Source organism: Triticum dicoccoides, chromosome 4B, assembly GCF_002162155.2.
Source record: "Triticum dicoccoides isolate Atlit2015 ecotype Zavitan chromosome 4B, WEW_v2.0, whole genome shotgun sequence".
Taxonomy (NCBI): domain Eukaryota; kingdom Viridiplantae; phylum Streptophyta; class Magnoliopsida; order Poales; family Poaceae; genus Triticum; species Triticum dicoccoides.
The window spans coordinates 517908960-517932213 of NC_041387.1; the positions used below are offsets into that span (position 1 = coordinate 517908960).

A 23254-nucleotide genomic window follows, 5' to 3' on the forward strand; every position below is an offset into this window, starting at 1 on the left:
CTACCATGGTACATACGTATTTATACGTAAAAAAGAGCATACTCAAAACATGGTATACCATGTTTTGAGTATGCTCTTTTTTACGTATAAATATATACGTATTTCATAAATATAACAAAAACTATGGGCTAATATGCAATTTTTTCATGTAACTTGTTTTGAACTATCTTATATATATTATACGAATATATTTAAAATAATAAAATAGTATATATATAGTACCACATGGTAGTATATGAGACATATGGGGTAACTAACACCGGGTGGTAGCCACATGGTAGTATATGAGACATATGGGGTAACTACCACCGGATGATATATATATACACACACACACACATATATATATATATACTAATAAAGCAAGGTGCGTTTCTCCGACTTTTTCATCCGTTCAACGATGTAAAGTTTTTTCTATCCGAGATGGTACTAAATTTTTGTGCATCCATCTGCTAGAAAAGAAGAAACAATTTATGTACATGGGCCGCGCGTGCTGTGGCCCGGTGAGGACAGCCCACTTATTTATCTGCCCAGACAGCTGCGAAAGCTTATTTGACGCACGCAGCATTAAATAGTCAGAGCTTCGAATAGGACGCCCAAGACTGGGCCGGCCCATGTTCTTTTTTCTGTGTTCTGTTTCTATTTTTCCTGTTCCTTTCTCTTTTTTTCTTTCCTGATTCTTTTTTCCTTACCATTCTAGATTCTTTTCCCTATTCTCATAAATTAAAATCTTGAAAAAACCATTCAAAATTTCAATATTTTTTAATATTTAAGACAAAAAATAAAAATATTTTTCGTTCCTATCTTTTAAAATATTCAAAACTCTAATTTGTATTCCCATTCCAAAATGTGTTTAAAATTAAAAAAAACCATTTTTTTCAAAAAATGTTTGTGCATTACAGAAAATAAAGATTTTCAAAATAAGTTGCATTTTAAAAATATTTCAGATTTTAAAAATATTCTTATTTTAGTGAAATGTCTACAAATTAAAGAATAATGTTCGTGGTTAACAAACACATTTTCTGAACTTGTTCTAAGTGTTCAAAACATGTTCACACATTCAACAAATGTACATATTTTTTCAAAAGTTTCATGTTGTCAAAAAATGTTTATGAATTTTTGAAAAAATCTACCTATTTCAAATGATGTTCGTCTTTTTCCAAAAATTAACGAAATTTTCAAAAAAATGGTTCGTATTTTTTAAAACTGTTCGGGGTTTCAAAATTGTTCATGTTTCCAAAAATATTTGGGAATTCATAAATATTAATTTATTTTTGGAAAATTCCAAAAAAACAAAAAATGTTTTGAATTTGACGCTGCAGCATATTCTTAAACATTCGAGCTGGCCATTGGTTAGCATGACCCATTTTTTCGAGTGGCTAGCAGCCTGTGGTCGAGTTTTTGAGGTCGCGAGGTCGATCCTTCAACACGTCATTTTTTAAAATTTATATCGTGCCTTACAAAACATAGGTCGTTTTGGTGCCTGCCAATGGGCCGGCCCAGACGTGACCTGTTATGCGTCCCACGCGCTATTTGACGATAAAAGAGAATATGCTTGTTTGCTATAATTGAAATATATTATGGGCACATGCCAATAAAAAGAGAATGTGCTGATTTGGCTCTAATTAAGAAGAACTATGGGCAAGCACTGAAATAATTAAAGAGAATTAACTGTGATAAAGAAGGGACTACCTAGTTATGCGTGGATTATGCTAATAAAACGGGATTCATGCATTGCAATTAGTAATCCATCTGGTTACGTTGTCTTAAGAGAGAGTGGTCGAAGCAACCCTGCCCTGAAGGTCGCCGCGCAGCTACCAAATGAGGAGACATCCAGAACCCCGATACAGAGGTGAACCTGAAGGAAAAAACATGAGTTGGGTGGTCGCCGCCATGCCGACTAATGCCACCACTATCAACATCTCGCGGGACAAACATGACTCACGAGAATACCGCAACTCCTCGCTCTGTCGCCCCACCACTTTGGATAACGTTTTTGGTGAACACATAATTTATCTCTCTCGTTGCTTCTCAAAAAAACATCTCTCACGTTGCAACGCACGGGCATATGTGCTAGTCATCAAAAAAGTTATATATGTAACCCTCTCATCAAAAAGCCGCATTCATCATCCTCTGCTCCCTTCCTCCTCTCTGCACCAACCCGCCATGGCCTCCTCGAGCTCCAAAGCCGTTTGGGATAGCATCTCATTTGAGCAGAAACAGGAGATCGCTGCCATTGCTGCCGACTGGCAGGCCGGTAGGCAAACGGAGGCCGGCTCTGCCGACTAAGGACGTGGTCGACGACGAGTTAGTGCACCCTCCTCCCCGGTCCATGCCAGCATCACCATGCACGAGGCCCGTGCTCACAACACCGAAATGTTGTTGGCTGAGCGGCATGCCTTGTTCCGGCAGGCGAGATCTGACCAGGAGTACAACCTCCGCCTCCTCGTCAAGCATCAGCGCGCGGAGGAACAACTCGCCGCCGGCACGGTGATCGCATCGGACGTGGACACCTATCTCACCATCCACGACATCCGCCGCAACGCCAACGTTAGGCGAAGTTAGAAGCTGCCTACAGGGAGTTCGGCGAGGCAGCGGATGAGGTTTTCGGCAATAGTGAGGACGAATATGTGGTCGCGAGCTTGGGCGCGCCTCGCTGTCACGACCACGAAGCCGTCACGTGTGCAGGCGCCGCCGGCAGTGAAGAAGAGTAGCGCATGGGAGGTCACCGATACTTGCATCCCATGAAGGCCACTGTTCCTACCCTCACGTTGAACCCAAGCTTGGCGAGCTCAACATCCTGGCCAATTAGTCACTTGCCGGTGACGTGGAGGTGGATAGCTTCAGTTCCCGGGGCTCACGACTGCGGGGGAGGCGGAGCTTCATTTTCCGGGGCCCATGGTCGTCCGAAGACGAGGAACAGGCGTCGACGGTCATTTTAGGCTAGGTTTGGAGTCCGGTCTAGTTGAATATGTCTAAATGTAATGAATTTACTCTGGTTTATATGAAAAGCATTTGATTTTATATAAAAATATACAAGTATGAAGAAAATCGTCCGGTGCATTTGAATATGCACCAAATTAGTTCATTTTCATTACAATTCTTCCGAAATGTAATCAGACATATACGGACAACTTTGGATGACCGCCTCCCACACCCGTGTCCGCGGATTGCCCCCCCCCCTACTCCCCTTCCGCGGACAAATGCGGTGTCCGATTTGGGAGTCAGCGTTGGAGATGCACTTACCTCTAAGTCACAGCTAGCTATCGTTGACCCCCACACTACTAATGGCTTGAAAGATCTAAGGTCTATGAGTTAGAAGAGGCTGGTAAGAGATTGTCAAACTTTAATCTTCACAATAGTGGAGCAACTAAAACTGAGGCAACAAGCAAATTAGATAGCTCTAGCACCAAAGAAGAACAAATAAGTAAAGAGCCTAGATCAAATACAACATAATTTTTTTCTCAAGTATGCACGAGTGTGTATATTATAGTATATTAAAGAAGTAAAACAAGGAATGCCTCCACCACGAATTTACAAAGATCTCGTTGCAACACTACTCCTCGCTACTCGTCCACCGCTCTAGTCTAAGGAAGAAGGGGTCAATGTTCCCTTTAAACTTGCCGGCTATCGACCATACCCTTCCTTCAGACCATCAAGGGCGAGGCCCCGTCAAACACAATAGCATTCTGATGCTTCCACAACTCCCACATTGTTAGTACAAAAATCGTGTGGAGATCCTTCTTCCGCAAGTTGCTCGACGCTTGCTTGCCATCTAGCCATTGGTGAATGGAATCTTGTGCTGTCGGTGTCCACTCCAGCTTGCCCAAGGCCTCGCAAATCACCGCCCATGTTGATCTAGCAAACACACACGTTAGTAGAACATGATTTATAGTTTCATCCTCCTGGTCGCATAAGGGGCAAGCGTCTTGGTCTGATAGTCCTCTTCGTGCAAGACAATCCAATGTCCAACATCTATCATTAAGTGCGAGCCATGTAAAAAATATGCATGTAATTGGTGCCCGAGACTTCCAAGTCAACTCTGACATGGGTCCCACCGTCCATCCATAGAACCTAGCGGCATATGCCGACCTCATCGAGTAGTGGCCGTTGGTCTCCCATGCCCAAGAGATCGAGTCCGACATGTCCACTTCTGGCTCCCAGGTGTTGACTCTTATCCATAGCGCGAGAAATTCCTGTAGTGCCTCACCCACAAGGTCAGGGCCTACGTCCGCAGCCCAAGACCCATTTTCGATGGCCGGAGCAACCATCCTCGTTGATCTTATCTATGCTGGGATCCTGTCGTAGATCTTTGGAGCAATCTCCTGCACCCTCATACCGTCTATCCACCGATCCTCCTAGAATAATGTATTGAGGCTGCAATATGCTTTACTCATCGTCGCGGCCTGGAAAAGTAGCTTCGCTTCCTTAGGGACATTTATTTTGAATTCACTCCATGGTCTACTTGTGTCCACCCTTTGGAGCCATGGCCACCTAGCTTGCATTGCCACACTTAGCCATCTGAGGTTCAGTATCCCTAGACCACCAGCCCACTTCGGCATACAAACCGAATCCTAGGCGACCGCACAGTTGCCACCGTTTGCGGCAGCCCTTCTGCACCAGAGAAACCCTCTGCACACCTTGTTCATCGCAGTAATAGTCTTCATCGGTAGATCCAGAGCCATCATGGCATGAATGGGCATGGCGCAAAGCACTGACTGCACCAAGGTAAGTCGTCCGCTCTTCGGCATTAGAGCCGCTTTCCACTTGGGTAGGCAGTTTGCCATTTGATCAACTAGGTACTGCAACTGCGCTGCGGATTGCTTTCTCAAAGACAATGGCAGCCCAAGGTACTTGATTGGAAAGGAGCCTCTCGGGCATCCCAGTTGCCCACAAGCCATAGTGATTTCCTGATCATTGCATCTTATTGGGAGGGCCGCCGATTTCACCTTGTTTATTCGTAGGTGTGACGCCTCCCCAAACATCTCCAAGATGTTCTTACACACCTCAAGTTCCACCATCCTAGGCTTGATCAAGACCACCACGTCATCTGCAAAGATGGACAAACGTTGCCTCATGCCTGACCGCGCCAAAGGCTCCAGAACTCCTCTGCTCGTAGCCCGCTAATTATCCCAAACTTCCGAGTCGTTGGTCTCTACGTCTTTGTTGGAGAGGCTATGCATGTAGCCCCGAAGTCATTTAGAGCTCAGCTCATTCCCATTGAGCTAACTTTATGCAAAACTCGCGCCAATCATTCATGGTGATCTACGAACCTTGACAAACTTGCTCGAAGCGGATCCACACAATAAAATCTGCTGATGAGGTTGCTTTTACAACACTTGCCGCGTTGTTACTGACAAGTAATTATATGAACCTTTGTCATTTGTTTGCATGATGAACCATTTTGTGAAGGAAAAGAAAATCCATTTTACTCCTAGATACATATTTTTAGTTTTAGTTTCGCCTTTAATTCAGAGTTTTTGCTATTTTTTTATATTTTTGTTCACCGAGGGTGCAATGAACTTGGGTGCAGCCACTACTTTTCATTAATTCCTGGAAACACCGAGCTATCATTAGCAATAAGATTTCTCCATCACTAATCAGTAATCACCAATGTGGTAGCAAACCTCAGAATCAGTCCACCGGCATATCGGTAGCAATCAGATAACTGGATCAAAATTAACCCAAATGGTAACAGGAAAGATAAGGTCTCCTCACCGGTAGATTAATACTCCAATACCCCAAGGCACAAAAGAATCAAACAGCTGCGCATCTTCCGACTTCCTGAACAAGGCCGTCAAAACATCCATAACCAGTGGCGGAGACAGGGGGGGACCAGCAGGGGCCTGGCCCCCCCTAACAACCAGGATTTCAAGCTAATCTTCATATAAACAGTACATAATTACTGGTTATTTGCTGCCAAAAACTCATTTTTCTAGGATTTGGCCCTCCCCGATCAGTTTTAGCATCACTCGGCCCCCCTGATAATTTTTTCCTGGCTCCGCCACTATCCATAACCACTACGAACATGAGGGAGACATGGGATCCCCTTGACATAGCCCACGGGCATGCCAGAACTGATCCCCAGGTGAGCAATTAATCAACACTCGCGTGCTTGCCGTAGAAAGAAGCAGAGCAAGCCGAGTGATTCACTTGGGGCCAAAACCGCGCGGCCAAGAAGTTTCAGAAGGAACGAGCGATCGTACTTTAATTTCTAGGGACTATACTTCTAATGTGCACGAGTATGTAATGCTGCCTAAATTAGATATACATGCCTTGCTCAGAATTGAAGGGCTCCGCATAGATAAAAGGGACGAGCATTGGAGCATGACTAAGTCCCCTTTCTTTTCTTCTTAAAAATGTTGATCTGACATGGCAAAAACCTACTTGCAACTCACAGAATATAAGGTATCATTACTGTGGATTGCAACAGCTAGCTAAATTGTTAGAATCCCCATCATGTGATCCAGGCCTGGCCGAGGAGCTCCTCCCATGCCTCCCACTTTCACATTATGCAGCAGTTGCTGGAGGCAGCGCCTTGTTGCAAGGTCATCCTGTGTTTGTCACAACATATATTTTTCAAATTTTTGCAGTCAATATATATATATATGGAAAATCCATCCTACCACCCGGTGGTAGTTACCCCACATGTCTCATATACTAGCATGTGGTACTATATATATATATATATATATATATATATATATATATATATATATATATGATGGCAACTCCAGGCTTGTCATTTTTGTGATGATAATGGAAAGTTAATGACCAACAGGTTAACATGACTCACCACAAGGTACGTATCAACCTTCCCATCTTTCAGCACGTCAGGGAGGATGATTTGCAATGCAGCGCATGCCCTGTGCATAATTGGCAAAGGATAAAATTGGTGCATGTGAATCAAAGATAGACGCAGAATCATCATGTAACACACAGATGGAAGCACGAACCTGGCATCAGCTGATAACCCGTGAAAACACCGGATAACGTGCTTGAGCAACTTTGCAGGATAACGCTGAACAGAGGCCACAGCAAGCTGATACTCAGAATTTACCATCTGCGCTAAAACCTGGACCACAGCAAGCAGACGCTCAGCGTTGGTGCAGATGTAACGCAATCCAAGATCATCACAGATAATCCTTCGGACAATGAAGGTAGCCACCTGCGTATAAACTTCACTAAATCAGTGTAACTGAACTTGACGGCGGTGCTTGTTTAGAAGTATAACCTTGTTCCCTAGAATTCAACTTTGAACTCCACCTAGAAAGCCTGAACAAATCTTAAGTTCATGTTCAATTTGTGTGGTTTATACAGGGAGAGATGTCAGAACAAAGTTGGCATATTTACATTTCGACAACGTTATAAATCGTCAGGTTCGAGTGGTAACTGACAAAACCTTATAATCGCCAGATACTGAAATTAGCAGCAAGAATAGTTGCTGGATTACCAAAGAACTTGCTGAGGTCTCTTACGAATCCATCCATTGGGTTTATGAACTGTAAGGTGGTTTTAGGATCCCACTAGAACAAGCCTGGTTTCAGACAAGATACTAAGGATAATTTACGGTCTAGCTTACATTCCAGACCTGACCGAAAATGTGAACTGATGGTAGTGTAATGTTCCACATACCCCTCAGACAAAAAACATTAAAGAAGTTTCACCTTTGCTGGTGCTAGATCTATAGAGCGATCAGAAAATGAGGATTGTTGTAGGTGAGGACTGAGATGCTAGGTACATACGGTTTTTGACAGCTCATCGCCGTTCTCCATGCAAAACAGGCATGTAGGAATTATTTCAGTTCTCAGCAGAAACTCAACAACGCCAGGATCATCGGTCTGCATGTATCACAGGGTAAGTCAGTTAGATTTTCACTTGCATAGTAGCTAGTATTGATGAACACATGCAGATACAATCATCACCTTCTCTTATAATCAAGTTATAAGATTACTTATGTTTTCGTTCCACATAAGGAAGCCCATCTTTTTAGTTCCAACGGCCAAGTTTGGAATAATAACAACATGAATATCCATTGACGCGGTATTACATAATTAGTACTCCTATCCAGAGTTGGATATACATTATAATGAATTTACTAATTCACGTAAACTTCCATATGAAGGTTACCTTGACAAGAGCGCCTATAACACCCAAGCTGGCAAGCCGCAAGTGCTCAAGAGGTCTTGTGTTGGTTTTCGTGACCATGAAGGGATACATGAAGATTGGAATATTAGCTGAAAAAAAACGAAGAGAGTAAGTGAATAGCCAGCAAGAATAATATAGAAAAAACATTACAGATAGTTGGGGTGTGGGTTGGAGGCAGTGCACTTCCAGAGTGTACAACAACTTTTATAAGCTAAAGGATGTGCTTGTTTACCGTTCAAGAAAAGCATCCTTGTCTTGGGGTGTGATGCAATACACTGCAAAAGGATTTAAAATGACAAAAAATAAAACTTAGACAAATCAACGACAGCATCAACTTAACCAACTTAAAGGGATCAATCCTCAGAGCAGATTTTCTGATTTTGGGTTCATATGAACCCAATATGATAATTTAGGGAAGAAACATAGCATGACTTTCAGAAAAAAAGAGCCAAGCATGTAGAGAATAGATCACACACATAAATCTTGTTAAGCGAATGATATTCTGCGAGCCAAGGAAAAATCACAGAATTTTCTATGTTAAAGTAAGTCCAGATCATAAATGATTTCAAATTTTACTGAATTTTACATATATGAGTTTTTGCTTGTTCTCTACATGGAATGCTTTTTATAAATAATTTAGGAACTTAGATATTTACGGCCTGTTCGGCATCCCTCCGCTCTGCAACTCCGCTTGGGAGCGGAGTGGCATGCAGCTATAATTTACAGAGCGGTTAGAACCGAGCTCCGTGCGCTCCGCTCCGTGGATCGTTGCCGGACAGGGCCTTAATTGATTGTGAACTTCTAGTTATTTGGCTCATATATGAGTCCAAGATCAGCGTTTCTTAGCTTAGAACCTTAAAAACAGAACGGACTTTCCGGTTGTGCTTTTTCTTAGTATGAGACAACAACAAAACTTTCTTCTTTATCCTGAACTTCTCTTATCTTAAAATAAATAAATCAAAATGTACCTGAAAGAGTGCAAGTACGTTGCAGGCTCGGTTTGATGCACCTAGTGATAAAGTTGGAGGGTCAAGTGCAGGATAGATTGACACAATTTCCTGTATTTGTTTCCCAGATTGCCAAAATATAGCGAGTTAGAAAGCTCAGTTGAAACCTCGGCAAGTTTGAAGGACATAACAGAAGAAATAAAGTACACACACATTTTCAGGAACAGATCATCAATTCATAATATATTTTTTAAGAATAAGTAGGCTCAAGGCTTCTCATTCTTTTTTTATTCTTAATTTAAGCATGCCATAAACATAGAGGACAAATGAATTAAAAATATATACCTTTAGTAGAGCAGCAATAGTACCAAACGAGTACCACAACAGCGGGGCCAACGCATCTTGAAAAATCTCCTTTTTCTGGAAAAATTTATTGGGCTGGTTTACTTATAAGAAATAGTATTGCCTCGCAAAATGCATTAGCTGTTAATGGCTGAGCATGCAATTAATCTGCAAGTTCTTAGTTCAGCATAAGTTTTTAGGGGAAAGTTGAGCATAATTGTTCTGAATTAGCTACAAAAGAGCCGTTGATAAACTACTTGTTAATAAGTTAAGATTTATAAAACTAGCTCATCAAAACAACCGTATTGGCTATGAATGCATAAACTGATTTTCATACCCTAGCAACTCTACAGCTATATAAGTGTAGACACAATATAAAGTTGACAGTGTGCTTGAGCTAATCTATAAGCAAATAAATTTGTTCCCGTAATGATGCCCTTACGCATAGTGCTGCAGTACTGCTGCTGCTGCTAACATGCTGATCAAATTGATATAGCTAGCAGGCGCTAAAACCCTAGAAGGGCAGTGTACGTGACGGAACCTTAGAGATGACCAAGAGGGCGTGCTCGCGCAGCGCGGGGTCGCAGAGGTCGAGCACCAGTTGCTCCGCCGAGTCCAGGTCCCTGCCATTGCCTTCCTGCACGACGGCAGCGCCAACGGCGGTCGGCGAGGGAGACGCCCTGATGGAAGGGGGCACGGCGAGGGAACGCTGCAGATTCGCCGTCACCATCGCGGACGCACCAACTGCAACCGGCACTGCACGAGAGCGGCGAGACAGCGATCGGCCAATCGAACCTGGAAATTAGATGGAACGACCCAAACGGATTAGGATGGATTTGTGTGCTGAAAGCACGGGGACGGTAAATCGGATCTCTTCTCCAGTCAAACCTTTGAGACAATATTTCTCCAAAAAAAATGTTATTATTAATCTAAAAAAATGTTATTGGGAATGTCATAAATATCGCTACCCCGCGTAAATATCTCATTGACCGCCTTATGCGTTGCACGAATCTTGGCGCGGGAAAGAGGTGACACGTTAGCTCTAAACTCGTTCGTAGAACACAAAAGCGGCTCGAACTCCATCCTATCTTTACCTATATCTCTATTCCTAATGGAGCAGTTGGTAGTCTCGCTTCCAGGTTTTTTTCGTCCCACCACTTTCGTCCGGTTTTTTTCGTAGGTTAACCGTCGTAGATTTTTTTCGATGCTGCTTTCTTATTCACCGGTTTATTTACCCATCAGCTCTTTCCTTGCAAATCAGCACTTTCCAAACGTGCACGTAATCACGGATCTAAATTTACTAACTTATCCAAATCAACCGATACCTTCCATTATTGCAAATTTCTTTAGGAAACAAATAATAGATTTTAAGGAAACAAATAAAAGATTTTAAAGACACATCATACTTTACTAACAATCACTAAAAATCAAATCTAAATTAATTAACCTTACCTTAAATCACTCAATCTCTACTCCTAATGGAGCAGTTGGTAGTCTCGCTTCTAGGTTTTTTTTCGTCCCACCTCACCCGGTTTTTTTGGTACTTCTTTGGTACTTCCTCCCACCTCCCACCCGTTTCATTTCGCTGGTTTTTTTCGTCCCTCCCCTACCCCACCGGTTTAGTTTCGCGTCACCCTCTCACACAATGAAAAAAATCTTAACGGATCATAACTTTCCATGCGTCACACTCCCATCAATGCAATTTGATTTAGGAAACATATAATAAATTTTAAGGAAATAAATAACAGACTTTAAAGAAAAATCCAATTTTAAGGAAACAAATCAATCGATCCATCCAAATCAAACGATCCATCTCATCAATGCAATTTACTTTAGGAAACATATAATGGATGTGAAGGAAACAAATAATAGACTATCTAAATCAATCGATCCATCCCATCAATGCAATTTGATTTAGTAAACATATAATAAATTTTAAGGAAACAAATAACAGACTTTAAAAAAAATCCAATTTTAAGGAAACAAATCAATCGATCCATCCAAATCAAACGATCCATCTCATCAATGCAATTTGCTTTAGGAAACATATAATGGATGTGAAGGAAACAAATAATAGACTATCCAAATCAATCGATCCATCCCATCAATGCAATTTGATTTAGGAAACATATAATAAATTTTAAGAAAACAAATAACAGACTTTAAAGAAAAATCCAATTAACTAATCTCTACTCTTAAAGGCCCCTCGATTGATTTTTGTCCCTCGCTTCCTTTCCCAGCACTTATACAATGGAAGGAATTATAATCCACCTATTTGTTCTCCTATATATCCGTGCAGGCAACACAACATAAACCGGTGAAAAAAACACTCACCTCGCACGTCCCCCTGCCTGCAATCCCGAAACGCCGCCATCGCTCCAGGCTCCAGCCTCCGCCGTCCTACATCTTGCCCCTCTCCAACCTCAGAGACCTCCGCCACCGCCGCCATCTCGGAACCCCAGTTCAGGGCAGGACTCAGAGAGGGTGTGGCTGTGGACGACGCTGCCGCCGTCGCAGAACCCTAGGGCAGGGCGTGGTCGCGTTGCGGGCAGCGCGAGCGGCCGTGCGTCTCCCCCGTCAGGCTGTCCTCGGCAGGAACTCGGGACCTCCTCCTGACAGAGCTAAGGCCCTCCGAGGTCCAAGTCGCTGTGCGGCGTGCACAGTAATCTCCCCGGCCTACTCTGTCTTCACGTCAATGCTCATGTGCTCCGACCCTCCCCGACCCCTCCCAGCAAGCAGCAGAGTCTCTCGGGTTCGAGCTCCACCGGGCCGCCGGCGGCGGCGTCCATGTTCGTTGGGTGGAGCACAACGCTAGGTTTGAAATTCACCATGATGCTACTGATGAGGCTCTCCTTCTCCTTTGTTTCGTCTGGGTTTTTTCGTCCCCCCTCCCACCACCCCATCTCGTCTGGGTTTGAAATCAATAAGAGCAACACAAAGTCTAGGTCCCTGTCTCGGTGGTAGACGGAAGGAGAAGAAGGATTGATATGTATGAGAATATTAATATTGAACTCTTAAAGTTAATGTGGCCCCGTTGCAACGCACGGGCGTTCTTCTAGTATATACTAATAATAAACCACACATCGCTTCTGGTGGTACGTCATAAAAACAACCCTCGAAGTTGGCAATAATTACCCACCAATGCCACCCGTAAGTGGCAAAAACGATTCGTTTTTAATTTCTAATATCGCTCCAGGGTTCTGTTATTAAAGGTGGATACGATATAATAGCACCAATGCATGAGCATCGATCCCTGGTTCTCACGCTTTTTCTCTTTCTTTTTACCAAGCGCAGTAATGGGCCAGCCCATGTGCGGGTCGTGGCGCCCCCTGTTTTCTATATCTTTTTTTATTTCTATTTTGTTTTTTCCCTAAAAATAAATTTCGGATTGATGGCGCCCCCTATTTTTTATTTCTTTTTACTTTTTTATTTCTGTTTTGGTTTTTTATCTCAAAATTAATTTCGGATTTCCAAAATATCAAACAATTGCGAGTTCTGAAAAAAGTAGGAAAATGGTAAACTGTTTGTGAATTTAAAAAATATTCTAAAAATCAAAAAATGTTCATGACTTAAAAAATTGCTCACAAATTATAAACAAATCACGATTTCTAATGATTTCATGAAATAAAAAATGTTCATGATTTTTTTAAATGAGCCAATATTCAAAGCATATTCAGGAATTTAAAAATCATGTCCATCAGCTTTTAGAAAATGTTCACAAAAATTAAAACACATCCGTAAATAATGAACAAAACTAATTGTAGGTTCCATAAAGGTTTTATTAGGAGATCTATATAGCTCGTTTTATGATTTTATTTAGTCCTTCGCGTTGGGTAAAAAAGGGTTTCCGTGTTTTGTACAACGCTGAACCCAACAAAATTGACATAACTTTCTAAGGGTCTGTTTTTGTAAGCTATATTAAAATGACTAAATGTCTATTTTGCTTCCATACACAGTTATGCTTATTTTCATATCACAATAGTGGTTATGGTAAACACCGCTACGCTAAGTCCAGACGAGACACTTTATTTATCAGTATAGCTCAGGCAGGGTCCGTCAATGCAGTTTGCTCAGCCACAAAATATTTTGTTGTGACGCCTTAAAAAATCAAGTCTTGATGAGCATCATATTGTTCGTTTTTGAAATTACATTTTAAAAGTGTCTTATCGCATCATGACATGATTTGTATATACTTTGTGAATTTGATTCATACTTTTTTATATCTACCACACATGTATAACTTGATAGTTTTTTTCCGTTGCAAGGCACGGGCATTTCCAAAAATGTTCGCTAAATCAAAAAAAGTTCGTCAAATTCAATAACTATTCCACCCAATTTCTAAATATTTTCATCGATTATAGAATGTTTGCCAGTTCAGGAAAATTGCTTAACAATGTTCACAATTTTTAAAAAATGTTTGTAAATAGCAAAAAATATTCATAAATTGAAAAAATGTTCTTGATTGTAGAAAATGTTCAGAAATTTGTAATAGTATGTTGTTTGCGATTTCAAATATGTGCATGAGTTTAACAAATTGTTCATAATTTCAAAATGTTCATGATTTCGAGAAATTGAGAGAGATATTGTATCTCGGTGATGCAACGAAATGTGATCATGACCATTTGAAATTATGAATTTTTTTCTCCCGTTGCAACGCACGGGCCCTTTTGCTAGTCCAAACATACATGTCCATTGCATTGGCTAGTGCCTCAAGCCTCCACCCGGGAGACTTGGTATTGGATCTTAGTTTCTCCTCTTTTTTTTTTTTACTTGAAATGCCCTTGCGTTGCAACGGGATATTAATATTCTAGCACGTTAGCTTGTGATTTACTTGTCAATAATAATGGGATTGTGTAAATAAATGTTCATCAAATTCTGACCATGAATTATCTTATATTTTAATTAGAAGTTTGATAAGTAAATTAAAGTGCAATTGATTCAGAAGGTAAGTAAATTAAGATGATTGATAATCATATACATGAAAGGTTGGAGGAATGGGGGGTGGAAATAAAAGTGAAATGGGAACCTTACGTTCTTTTTAAGTAGTAGAGATAGAGATAGAGATATGTGACAAAAATATACAATTTTTAGTTCGAGATACATGGCAAAAAAAATTAAAATGTACATGACTTTTTTAATTTTTTGAACTTGTCAAATTGCAAATTTAAACATTTACTGTAATGTTGACATGTCTAGTTGCTTTGTACACATGACCAATTTTACATAAATTTTCTCTTGGTCCTATGGCAAATTAATAGCATTGTTGCCTTCCAAACACGTCAATTTTAAGTCTTTTTGTAATACTCACATGGAAATTTAATCACTTATTCATGGCAATTTCAGAAATGTTTTTCTACTTTTTCACATGACAAATTTATTTTTAATAACATGACAATTTTATTTATTTTTTATCATAACAATTTCCTGTGTGTGATTTCTATGTATTTGAAAACAATATAAAGCATGGCAAATTCCTTGTACGTCTTTTTTAATTATAATATGCAATGCCATGTATGATCTTTCCTTGTCTCCATTTTGGACCACTGCATTCGTTTTTGTTGGTTTCTTCTTTTTTTACTATGACCTTTTCTTTGCCATGTAGTTAAATTTAAGAATTTTTAGCATGTGCTTTTTATAAATAGTTGGCATCTTTTCCAAAAAGGGTCAGATATACTATAAAAGTTCACCGAAGGTACAAAGCATCTCAAACTTAATAAAAATTGCATCGAGATTTCGAGGCCACCAAACGACCATTAATACTGGCATAACGAGCCATCGGCGCGCCGATATCGCTGCTCCCCTACCAAAGCCGGCTTGACCTTGTCGATGAAAGCTGGGGAGTCTTCGTGCATGTGCCCCTAAGGACGAGCGCACTGGAGCCGTAGTCGTCGCCGTTGAACTTTTGCATAGATTTGAAGCACGTAACATCAAATCAAAAACGCTAACCTAGCCACCCAAGAAAATGGCAGGAATCTACAACAAAGCTCCGCGGACTACGTCCAAACAAACGAACTCGAGGGGCGTCGAAGCCCGGAAGACAAACTCGAAGAAGAATGCCGCCATGCTCAAAGACGCGACGGCGACGGCTCTCTGAAGATGAAATAAGATTCTCCACGCCTAGCCCCCTGTCTCGGTGGTTCGTCTATTATCGTTGGAGGGCGTGTGAAGGTGTGTCTTCGGTGGATCTTATAGGATTCGGTCGGTTTTTGTCTCCGGTGGATCTGCTTGGACCTAGTCATCGTTCGCCTGCGTTCGTGTATCTGCTAGTTGGATCCTTCTGATCGACGCTTCTATTTATCGGCAGCGATTGCTTTTCTGCTGTGTTGGTCCTTTAGGACCTAAGCATAACGACTTTCAGACTATCAATTACAACAAAAATTATCCAGCTCCAGTGAGGAAGGAGCGATGATGGCAGTGCGTCTTTGGCTCGCTTCAGTGGTTGTAGTCGTCGTTAGGTGGTTTGCAGACAAGGATGTAACTTTCATTGCTTCTTATGTTCTTTCAACTATGATTTTTTATGAACAGACCAAAAGTAAAAAAATAAAAAAACAGATGAGTGTCTTCACCCAAAAAAAAAAGACAAGTGTGTCAAAAAAACAAGAAGAGAAAAACGTGGTGTTGTATTTGCAATTTTCACGGTCCTGCCGCCTCCGCCTCACCAGAGCGGGGGTCTCGCGCGCGGCCGCGGCCTCCTCGCCGCTCGGTGCTCGTCGCTCATCTACGGCCTAGCTGGTAAAGTGGTAAGGCACCTCGTCCCATGCCAGTACAGATCTGGTTCAGCGCTGATATGTAGCTAATTCGTGCGTGTTACAAAAAAATTCGATCTGTTCGTGTGACAGTTTGTATTTCGGAGGAGTTTTACTGCCAATTTATCTGATATAAAGGACCCAATTCGACCAGTCTAGTTTCAGTTTGGTGCGCTCCAAGATTAATAGTCGATCGAAGGCTCTGAAGCTTCTACTTACGTATTTGATGGGATGATTTTGTATTTCGTATTAATCCTCTCCGGGGACCTAATGTTTGGTAGATTTAATCGTTGGAATACAAGCAATTGCAAGGAGAGTATAATTTTGGTTTATAACAAAGTAGCAGTTGATGGGCAAAACAAGCACAGTTGAACCTCACTTGCCCAGCTTTGGCTTGCTCAAAATCTAGGCTAGGAAGAGAACCAAACATTGCTTTGCCAAGAAGTAGAAAAGCATGAAATTTGAAAAAATTAACTCACAATGCTGGATTTGAGTAGAACCCGTGAAGGTTGGGTAATTACCAGTGTCAACTCTCAATGTTGGCTGGCAGATGAGATGAATTTGCTTGAGTAGGATGTTGAGCACAATAACTGCAACTGATAGGGATGCAAGCAGTGGCCTGCTTTTCCTGCAAAACTATGCAACTGGCGTGGTAGTGGACGGCAAAATTAGCACTAATAGGGTACGGGATATGTGGCGTGCTGCTTGCACCCCTGGAAACCACGATACTTCTGTTATATAGTTCTACCTGTCTTACAAGATCATATCTGTCCTAGTATCCCCGCACTTAGCTGTATGTTAAACTCATGGTGTTCTTCATCTTGTCTTTGTATCAGTATTCCATTGGGAGAAGCAATGTCTGGAGTAATAACTAAGTTCGCTGTTACATCGATGTTCATGTGGATGGCCCCAGTTGCAATTATGTATGGGTTCTACCACCGGATTTTTCCAGGTTTGTTTGTTGTTCCTTTCATGTTACGATGTTCTTCATCGTTTCTATGGAAGTGAAGTGCATACGTTTGCAAGGAAACAACATCTCGCTCCTTTGTCAGGTATTAGTCAGCTTTCATCCTCAGCGCAAACTCTGGCCAGTGGGTTCCTTGCTGTCATATCAGTTAATATTGTGATTGGCTTCTACATATACTCCGCGATGAAGGTGGCTCCTTGCCAAGAGCCACAACCTGATGCAACCTTCTTAGCGAATGCTAAAGCAAGTATTAACCAGCCAGCATCTTCTCAAGTGAGTGATGATTCCAACGGGAAGGGGAAGGTGGAGTAGGCAATAACACAACTTGACTTGGGTTTTCTTTCCAGTATACACATGTTATTCAGAATCAGTTGTGTTATGTGCATAAAGCAACATCACTGCCATTCATTAGATGCACCGCTGTCAGTTTTGAGAACTATGAAGCCAGAACATAATATTCCGTATGTTTAACTCTGCGCTTGCCTGAACTCGTACTGAAGCAATGTGTCCTTGCTAGAGGAGTTTGTTTGCAAACCTTAACTAGTGAATTTGTGTTTTCTCCCTGAAACAACTATCTCTCATATCATTGCTGTGTATTCTTTCGGTGATTTGTCGCTGTTAAATATATTATGTTGATTATCATTGGAAGGGAAAGATTCATCTTGTTCTTGCTTTTAGTTTGCCCTGTACTCATTTTGTCTCCAGAGAGCCATTTCATTGTTTCCTATTTTCCCTCCCGTTCTGCCAAATGGGCACATCTCATAGTTTCTGCTTTCAGACATGTTTATATGAATTTGGCTTTTCAACAATTTCTAGTCTTAATCTGTGAGTTTACATGTTTCCTATGCTCGCTGTCCTGTTAGAATTGGCCAATGAGCACTTTTCATTTTCATGATGTTTGTAACAAAAAGAAAGAAGTTTTCTAAATAAATAAATTAGAAGATATTCTGAATAAAATGGTGTAGTATGAAACAGAGAAATTCCACAAGAATCCCTGACTACAATATACATTCAAATCCATTTTTATAAGGGACAGTGATGAATCGATCATTTACACGAATAAAGGGATGGAAAATGGAAACAACAATAATAGTTATAGAGCATAGATTCAAATCAAAGTAGAGAAACAAGCATCCCTTCTCTTTGTATTGTTCCCAGTACCATTACATTAGCACCAACATTCTTATTTTAAACAGCCTTTCCTCAAAACACCACAAACTGCATTTGTTTTTTTATAGGCACAAATTGCTTTGCTGTACAAGAGAGAATAAAGAAACAGAACAACATGGCCTGCTAGTTTTGTTGTTCAAACAATCTCCCAAGTTGAAGAAAATTGCAGAGAGGCACGCATGTTCTTAGAAATAAATTGCCATGCTGCACCTGTATGAAACAAAGAAATGGAAAATTTTAGATCCAAAGAAGTTCAGGTATTTCGGGTCCTTTTTGTATCCCTTGAAACATAGTCTTAAATTTTTTCTGATAATTGTCAAGCAATAGTAATAGAATTGTTTAAAATTCCAAGAAATAGTAATAGAATTGTTTAAAAATACAAAATATATCTGCAAATAATTTTCTCAGAGTACCTGCAAACACTAGAGGAGATCACTTACCAGTACATGATAACTGTTATTCAGCCTTGTATTTTGCATCCTCTTGCAAACGAAATTCCTTAGTTTCCCCTGTTGTCATCCTGAGTACTCTCTGCATTCGAAGCATCCGCCTTTTTGTCATCCAAGTTCTCCAAATCCATGTCTTTGTGATGTTCACTGCGCTGAACTCCACAGTCTTCATTCGCATCAAATACTACAGCTTGTGGCTTTGTGGCATCATGTCCCTGCTCATGTGGAGCGCTGGAATGTGGCTTGTAATTTGGATTCTGCTCCTTGTTCTCTTTGCCAGCATCACTGGTCACTTTACTTCTTGTCGCCCACAGGTGATTTCTCACAGGACGCTCCTTTCTAGCAGCAGCAGTTATCGCTCTTGGGCTGTCAGGTTGTTTAATGTTTCTCGTCTTCTCTGCAGGCTCGGTGTCTGAATTAGGTTGCTTCAGCACCTTCCCTCCCACAGCCGCCCTTGGTTGGGATGTTGGTCTTCTCTTGTCAACAATGCCTTCAAATGAAGCCAGTTGCTGTGACATTCTGGGTGTGCTTGGTTGTCTTGGTTGAGATGTTGATCTTTTCGGAGTGCCTTTCCTATTGGCCTCACTGGCAGGTGTGTTGAATTTACCATTTCTCATGTCCTCTTCCAATGATTTCAGTCTCCTTTTGAGCTTATCCTTTGAAAGAATTAAAGCAATAAAAGTTGAAACAACGAGGTAAGAATTGAGTGCTCATGGTTGCTCAGGATAGTCACGCAGAATTTCTTACATTAAGTTGGGCTTCCACCTTTGCAGACCTCTCTGCTATCGCTATCTTGTCGCGCAGCCGTTGTATCTCTCCCTGGATGATCGATATGACATATTTAACTTCAGATAATGGGATTGCAGCGGCATTATGTATGTGCTCACTCCCTTTTTTCTGTACCTGCAGGAGTCTTCGTTCTTCCAGCCATCTCTTAACTGGCATCAATTTATCAGCATCATCCTTCCATTCGTTTGCTGTTGTTGTTGCCACACGGTTGACATAGACTTTAGCTCGAGCCAGCTCCCTCTCGAGCGTCTTCTTCTCCTCCTACAATTTAAAGATCGTTATGAAACAAACTAGAATGGGATCGACCCAAACTTCTGAACACTTACATCGATCTCACTTACATTCAATCTGGCAGCCTGGTTCTGGTAGAAGTGTACAGCGTTGGCAACATCTCTGCTGGCAAGAATGGACTCCTCAAGCTCACCAACGGTGTGGGTGAGCTTCTCAATTTCCAGGACCTTCTGCCTGTTGCTCTTCTCCAAAAGCATGTTCTCCTCCTGCAGGTTCAGGCAAACAAGAAAAAAGGTTCAGTTATGCAAGTTTTTCTGTATAAGAAAAATGAGGTATGCCTGCCATGTCGATAATGGATCGTTGGCTGCACATACATGGTAGATCTCCATCTGTTTCCTCAGCTCAATATTCTGGTTCTGGACATCCTCTACAATCAGCGCTCTCTCGAGTGCGCTGCGCAGAATGTCCCCAGCCTCAACGAACGCCGCCTCATTGAGCTTCAGGTGTCGTTCGAGCGCCTTTTTGTCATCCTGGAGCACCGCAATCTGACAAAAACCAAAGGAGCAGCCACAGGTAAGCATGATATGCAACTATGCAGGTCTTGTTACTCACTCTGCTCAAATGGTGCCGAATTGAACATCACATTTGTGCACCTCATGCTTGTACTTCTTGATGTCAGACTCCAGGGGCCCTATGATGGCATCAAAGGGAACCACTTCCTCATCTCTCTGGGCCGAGTGTATCCTCCTGAGCGATGCCTCAGCAGCGAACTGTGCAGACAACGCTTCCTTGCGCTCATTGCATAACCTTTTCACATCCAGATTCTGTCATATCAAATTGAATTTACCCGTCAATAACCGGAAAAGGAAGAAAAATGGAGGTAGTTGATTTGATGTCAAATCAAATGAGCTAGGCAAGTAAGTACTAAGCAACCTTCTGTTCAAGCTGCTTCTCCAGGATGCTCAGCTTCTCGTCCTGTTTCTTCAGCTCCTTGCTCAGCTGAATGCATACGTCAGGTAAAGTTAAGTCCAGGTTGCATCCAGTTAGCAGTGTACAAGTTAACTTAAGCTCAGAAGAAACAGAGTGCAAGTTAACTTGTAAACAACTCAAGGAAGCTGACCCGTGAAGCAAATTATACCTCAGCAATGGCCTTGTCCTTCAGAGCTTCTGTCACCTTCAGACCTTTTATTTCACTGTATGCGTGTCCTAGTTCTCGTTCCTTTTCTGCAGGAAATGACCAAAGTTTTAAAACGAAGTGCAGCATCTTATTTCCTTTTTATCTTCATCGAATATTCTTCTCTAGAAGAAAGACAGTATTTTGGTGCAAAACATTAGGGAGTGTAGAGTCTCCTCGGAAAGCTTATAGAATAAAAAGTAAGTAATTATTGCTCCTTTCACTTTTGGACGAAAAAGTTAGTTTGTTTCTCCTTTTGTTCGGAGTGAAACAGAAGTTATTTGAATCAGCATATAGTGGTTGAATGAGACGGGTGACAGTAACAGCTTTGAACAAGGAGTCTTGGTGAAAAACATTGCCTGCTGGAGTACTATTTATTGCAAGTTTGGCATGGAATTCCTTAAGAAACATGTTAGGTGAATCCACTATTAACAGAAAAGTTTGAAACAGGAGACTTGATTTGTCCATTCAGTTGTCAAAAAAAGTTATGTAGGTTATGTGAGTCGGCCCTGTGCTCAGAATAAAAAGGTTTATCACATTTAAATCGAATGGCAGTCGAAAAGCAACAAGATTACTTAGCACTGTGCACCTTACAGTTCACACAGGTAACAGAACAGAACAGCGCCCTGTACTGTCGGCACAAGTGACTGGCTTGAATATCTGGTGACTATTAACCTGCAGAGTGCAGTTTCAGTACTAACAAAAATCTGCACCCTGCCAACTATGCCTTCTAAATTACTAATTCTCGGTCATGCTGACATCCTACCAACCGCAAGCATGTTAGTAATTCTATTGTTTTGTCACACTTGTATCTTAGAATCTGGGCAAATTTCTTGTAGCCTACTTTTTGGTGGTCCCTGTCTAATTTTGTCCCGGCTGAAGAAAAGCCAGATAAGCCGAGACCCAAGAGCACGTCTTAGAAAGACAAATGTTTTATTTTGAGAAGATATGGAACTTAATTTAACCTGATTTGCTGTTAATTTGTAAAGTAATTTTTTTAAGTTGCATCAAGAATATTTTAGTTTTAGATACATCTTTTTTTATTCATTTTGATGACAAGTATTTTCGGACGGAGGGAGTAGTAGCCAATTAATAAGCTGGTTTTATGCACGATTTCTCTAAAACCATTTTCAGCATGCAGCATATAGTGTGTCACAAGTCACAAAGCAATACGTATCACATATTCCCTACAAAAATACGTATTGCATAAGTAAATTAATCATGTGTTATATTATAGTATATGGTGGTACTTGGGCCAAAATATTATTTGCTCCCTATTTACTAAGAAGTTCAACACCCCACGTCCACAGCTATATGTGTACTGCTGCATTTATGAGATCATTTTTTGGATACATATTGTAAACCAAGTTTCCTCTCGGATTAGATACTTGAAAGTGAGATAGACAAATAACTAAGAAAAACGTATCTTGATTAATTAGCTCACACACAACCACACTAGCAAAGATGCACCATGATAATATACAAACATTCATGTCGTAGGTTTTCGTCAATCAATAACATAACACACACGCATGCATGCCTGCTCACAGGAACTAAGTAAAGCTTGGTTCAACCAGAACCTACTCCGATCCCAGGAGGGTTTCGCCAACAAAAATACAACACTTGCATGCCTCTTAATTCAACTCGAATATGCATGGGTGCCTACTGCGTAGTCACTTCTTTTGCTTGGCAACATGGTACCCATATTAATTAATATGCATGGCCAAAGCCCCAGTTCACCATGCATACATGCACCGTTGCACTTCGAGCTGATCTCAGCCTTGTGTGGTGCATATATGTATGCTCGATCAAAGCCAAAGTAGCTAGCTAGATGATGGATCAAACCTCTGAGGAGATTCTCCAGCTTGTTGAGCTCATCGACGACGGGGTCGGCGTGACCATGGAACATCTCCCTGCCGCCATGGTCGACCTCCGATCCCAAGCTACCCATCTCTCTCTCTCTCTCTCTCTCTCTCTCTCTCTCGGCCCTCTCTCTTGGAACCTGCAGGTAGGTATGTACACACACACACACACACACACACACACACACACACTAGCTAGCAAGGCTAGCTACGGAGAGGCCAGCAGTTTCTCAGCCTACGTACTGGCCGGGGAGAAAGAAAGGGTTAAACGGGGAAGACACGGAAGCGTTGCTGCACACGAAGAGTAGTGGGTGGGTTTGGTTGGGATTTATGGTGCTCGACCGATGGTGCTGGCTAGTGTGTCTTGAGGAGCACCCCATTGCCATTGTCGCCCCGCGCTTTGGGGTTGCGCGCGCGCGCGGGGGGCGA

At 41.6% G+C, this 23254-nt stretch overlaps 3 protein-coding genes and 1 long non-coding RNA gene across 4 annotated transcripts; 2 read left to right on the top strand and 2 right to left on the bottom strand.

Annotated features, from left to right (window-relative positions):
* Nucleotides 1-6239: 6239 nt before the first annotated feature.
* Nucleotides 6240-10247, bottom strand: LOC119293812 (CCR4-NOT transcription complex subunit 9-like). Its single transcript, XM_037572163.1, has 9 exons — nucleotides 9979-10247; nucleotides 9441-9515; nucleotides 9117-9206; nucleotides 8381-8423; nucleotides 8131-8237; nucleotides 7746-7841; nucleotides 6957-7168; nucleotides 6797-6866; nucleotides 6240-6554 (listed from the first exon to the last, which is right to left on the bottom strand). The coding sequence occupies exons 1-9, from the start codon at nucleotides 10165-10167 to the stop codon at nucleotides 6438-6440; spliced, it is 999 nt and encodes a 332-aa protein (XP_037428060.1). The 5' UTR covers nucleotides 10168-10247; the 3' UTR covers nucleotides 6240-6437.
* A 5795-nt stretch (nucleotides 10248-16042) lies between these two features.
* LOC119291200 lies at nucleotides 16043-17808 on the top strand. Its single transcript, XM_037569911.1, has 3 exons — nucleotides 16043-16177; nucleotides 17020-17135; nucleotides 17236-17808. The coding sequence occupies exons 2-3, from the start codon at nucleotides 17039-17041 to the stop codon at nucleotides 17460-17462; spliced, it is 324 nt and encodes a 107-aa protein (XP_037425808.1). The 5' UTR covers nucleotides 16043-16177; nucleotides 17020-17038; the 3' UTR covers nucleotides 17463-17808.
* A 407-nt stretch (nucleotides 17809-18215) lies between these two features.
* Nucleotides 18216-23135, bottom strand: LOC119291199 (microtubule-associated protein 70-4-like). The gene is made up of 10 exons (XM_037569910.1): nucleotides 22809-23135; nucleotides 20928-21013; nucleotides 20723-20788; nucleotides 20443-20613; nucleotides 20164-20334; nucleotides 19900-20055; nucleotides 19673-19819; nucleotides 19517-19588; nucleotides 18761-19425; nucleotides 18216-18530 (listed from the first exon to the last, which is right to left on the bottom strand). Exons 1-9 carry the CDS (start codon nucleotides 22912-22914, stop codon nucleotides 18820-18822), a joined length of 1581 nt encoding a protein of 526 aa, XP_037425807.1. The 5' UTR covers nucleotides 22915-23135; the 3' UTR covers nucleotides 18216-18530; nucleotides 18761-18819.
* Nucleotides 19225-21062, top strand: LOC119291201. Its single transcript, XR_005142263.1, has 3 exons — nucleotides 19225-19361; nucleotides 19679-20362; nucleotides 20469-21062. It is a non-coding gene; the product is annotated as an uncharacterized LOC119291201 (long non-coding RNA).
* Nucleotides 23136-23254: the final 119 nt, after the last annotated feature.

Bases quoted from the DNA above. Each gene is read 5' to 3' on its own strand.
- LOC119293812 (XM_037572163.1), bottom strand. From the start codon at position 10,167: ATGGTGACGGCGAATCTGCAGCGTTCCCTCGCCGTGCCCCCTTCCATC. The intron at 9,207-9,440 runs GTATATATTTTT...AAACAAATACAG, and splicing joins CTATTGCTGCTCTACTAAAG to GAAATTGTGTCAATCTATCC. The intron at 6,555-6,796 runs GTGAGTCATGTT...TGACAAACACAG, and splicing joins AGGTTGATACGTACCTTGTG to GATGACCTTGCAACAAGGCG.
- LOC119291200 (XM_037569911.1), top strand. From the start codon at position 17,039: ATGTCTGGAGTAATAACTAAGTTCGCTGTTACATCGATGTTCATGTGG. The intron at 17,136-17,235 runs GTTTGTTTGTTG...CTCCTTTGTCAG, and splicing joins CTACCACCGGATTTTTCCAG to GTATTAGTCAGCTTTCATCC.
- LOC119291199 (XM_037569910.1), bottom strand. From the start codon at position 22,914: ATGGGTAGCTTGGGATCGGAGGTCGACCATGGCGGCAGGGAGATGTTC. The intron at 20,614-20,722 runs GTTGCTTAGTAC...TTGATATGACAG, and splicing joins AGAAGCAGCTTGAACAGAAG to AATCTGGATGTGAAAAGGTT. The intron at 20,056-20,163 runs GTATGTGCAGCC...CTGAACCTGCAG, and splicing joins AACAGATGGAGATCTACCAT to GAGGAGAACATGCTTTTGGA.